A 3,269-nucleotide genomic window follows, 5' to 3' on the forward strand; every position below is an offset into this window, starting at 1 on the left:
TTTTTCTACAGTTTCCTATTATGTCCTCCTTAATGGTAGCCCTACTGGGTTTTTTCAACCTAAAAGAGGCCCGAGACAGGGGGATCCTTTATCCTCCCTATCTCTATATCATCTGCTCTGAAGCTCTATCTTCTTATATTGATAGCCTTTCTAAGAAAGGTATTTTGGAAGGTATAAAAGTTTGTAAGGATGCTCCAGAAATGACACATCTGTTGTTTGCTGATGATTCCCTTTTGTTTTCTAAAGCTATTGTTCAAAACTTTCAAATGATCAAAGACTACCTTCAAAAATATTGCTTGGCTTCAGGCCAAGAAATAGATTTTGACAAGTCTGGCATTCTTTTTAGCAGGAAAATTCCTGAACATAGGAAAGCTCAATTGGCTAATATTCTTGAGATAAAAAACAGGGATTTAGGAGAAAATATCTTGGCACTCCTACTGTGTTTCAAGCATCAAAAATTCAAACCCATATGGGTATTCTCCAAGTTGTGGATGCCAGAATTTCTATCTGGCTACATAAGCTCTTGTCTCAAGTTGCTAGAACTACCTTGATTAAGCACATTGGTCAAGCCATCCCCCCTTTTCAAATGGTATCTTTCCTTATCCCTAAACACCTTTGCAAACAAATGGATTCTCATCTTTGCAAATTCTGGTGGGGAGAGACTTTGGATCCTAAAGATAGGAAACTGCATCTGCTCGGGTGGGGCATTCTGTGTGCCCCTAAGGCTGAAGGTGGTCTAGGTTTTAGAAAGGATGAATTAAATAACTTAGCTATGCTGGCTAGAAATGCTTGGAGAATTCTTGAAAATCCAAATTGTATGCTAGCCACTGTTCTTAAAGACAAATACTTTCCTAGAACTGATTTCTTGAATGTCAAGTGCACTGATAAATGCTCTTGGACTTTGAAGTGTTTGCATGTTATCAAAGAACTCATTAAACCTTCCATCTCCTGGATAGTTGGGGATGGTTAGTTCATTGACCCCTGGTGTGACAAATGGATCCCTAATTTGGGCTCTGCTAAACCAAACCCTTTGGTCCCACCAGACCCTAATATCAAAGTCTCTTATTTTATTGATCCTTCTACCAGAATTGGAATTTGTCTAGATTAAACACTCACTTTGATGATGCTTATGTTAAGAAGATTATCACCATTCCCTCAAGCCAGTTATACACTCCTGATAGGAGGACTTGAGATCTTTCAAAGAATGACAAGTTTTCTTCAAAATCTGCCTACATGGGGCTAATAGGTCTTAGGCCATCCCCTTGTAAAAATCTTTGGATACGTATTTGAAAAATTAGGGTACTATACAGAATCCAAGGATTTACATGGAAAGCTGCTATAAATTTTTTCCCTGCTAGAACCATTCTGCATACCCGAATGCCTATGCATAGTGTTGATTGTGCTAGGTGTAATGATCCTCAAGAATCTATAATGCATACTTTGGTTCTCTGTCCCTTTGCTAGCCGAGTCTAGTTTCTCTCTGATATTTGCATCAACACTCATTTCTTTCATAATAAGTATTTCACTGATTGGTTATTGTTTTGTTAACTTACCCCTTGTTTAGACTCCCTGATGAGACTCGGTGTCTCTTTGTTACTATCTTGTGGTCTCTCAGGACTAGTAGGAATAACTTCATCTTCCAAAACCTGAAAGAAACTCATGTAGCAGTCATAGCTAGAGCTAGAGCCATGCTTCTAACTAGGAAACCCTGTTTTACTGTTTTTCCTACTACTCCTGTAAACCTTTGTGATAAATGGATGCCCCCTCCTTTGGATGGATAAAGTGTAACACTGATGGTGCATATGATGACATTTCTGGAGCAAATGGTGCAGGATATGTGATGAGGTATTTCTCAAGCAAAGCCTCATTTTGTGCTTCCCTGGTTTTTGAAGTAAAGTCTGTTGAAGAAGCTGAAGCCAAAGCTATTTGGGAAGTCCTGAAGAAAGCCTTGGAGCAGCAGTTAACCCATATCATTGTCGAAAGTGATGCAAAGACTCTCGTTGATCAATTTTCAGCTGGCCAGTTTATTGGAGACTCGTGTAAGGATGCTATTTTCAAGGACATTCAGTTCTTTTCTTCTAAATTAGTGGCTTGTATTTTTAACTTTCAACCGCGTATTTGTAATTATGTTGCTCATGAGTTAGCTCAATGGGCAGAAACATACAATGCCTCTATGTACTGGTATGTGCCTCCTGTCTGGTTATTGCCAACAGTTGAGGGGGATCATTAGCCTTTTTGAAAAACTTTATCTTAAAAAAAACCCTATGAAGTTGGTTGTGCAGCAGTACCAAGATACCCAACAACAGGCTTTCAAGGTGGTGGGTCTAAAACATTGAAAGTTCTTAATTCACTTTTACAAAACTTCGTGATATCCAAGCTGCTAGTAGGATAATTCTCTAACCGCAGAAAGAGAAATCACATTGTTTCAAACCATATTTCAGTTGGTAAAGTTTGATTTAGATTTCCTACTTTTTCCGCTTCTCTGTTTTCCAAGGCGTCAGTCACCTGGTCACCTTCTCGAAATGTATGTGTAATGCGTACATGAGGAATTTGTTGTAGGAGTTTGTGGATGTCTTTCGATAGATGATACAGATTCCAAAGATAATTAGACTCACCCAAGGGTGTTGTAAGTCAATGAACTAAGGTTACAGAGTCCATTTAAATGAGTTGTGTGCATATTTACCACTTCCCTGAGCCCAAAAATCATGCTTTCGAAGAACGCACAACCTGTGATATTTCAATTATATAAAGAAAATATAACGCGGAAAAGAAATAACACAAATACCAGAAATTTTGTTAACGAGGAAACCGCAAATGCAGAAAACCCCGGAACCCAGTCCAGATTAACACCAAAATGTATTAAGCCGCTACAGGCACTAGCCTCACAGCAATTCAGTTACAGTCGCGTTCTTTACGCCTCTTGAATGTATTAGCACCAATTAACTTCGGGATGGAATGTAGTTGAGACCGAATTAAACCCTCTCAACAATTCAGTTACATTCGCGTTCCTTACGCCTCTTGAATCCCAGCAGGACTCCGCGCAATTGATTTCGTTAGATGACGTTACACCATCTAAGAGTTGCTTCAACTCAATTGAAGACTTTAAACCAATCTTCTTCCACACATAAGCATATATATGTGATTTCCTTTTTGATCGAAGATCAAGGTGATGGAAATCGATAACAATAGACAAAGTCTAGCTAACCTCAAAATCTGTACTCATGCAACCGGAAGTCCAGCCTAGATTATTATTCACCTCAAAGTATTAA

General features: G+C 38.8%; 2 protein-coding genes across 2 annotated transcripts; both read left to right on the top strand.

Moving 5' to 3' along the window:
• Positions 1-625: 625 nt before the first annotated feature.
• Positions 626-970, top strand: LOC113312355 (uncharacterized mitochondrial protein AtMg00310-like). Its single transcript, XM_026561113.1, has one exon. The coding sequence runs from the start codon at positions 626-628 to the stop codon at positions 968-970; it is 345 nt and encodes a 114-aa protein (XP_026416898.1).
• Positions 971-1,753: 783 nt separating this feature from the next.
• On the top strand, positions 1,754-2,230 carry LOC113312356. Its single transcript, XM_026561114.1, has one exon. It carries the CDS (start codon positions 1,754-1,756, stop codon positions 2,228-2,230), a length of 477 nt encoding a protein of 158 aa, XP_026416899.1.
• The last annotated feature ends 1,039 nt before the right edge of the window (positions 2,231-3,269 follow it).

The sequence above is a fragment of the Papaver somniferum genome, chromosome 9 (genome assembly GCF_003573695.1).
Source record: "Papaver somniferum cultivar HN1 chromosome 9, ASM357369v1, whole genome shotgun sequence".
Lineage (NCBI taxonomy): Eukaryota > Viridiplantae > Streptophyta > Magnoliopsida > Ranunculales > Papaveraceae > Papaver > Papaver somniferum.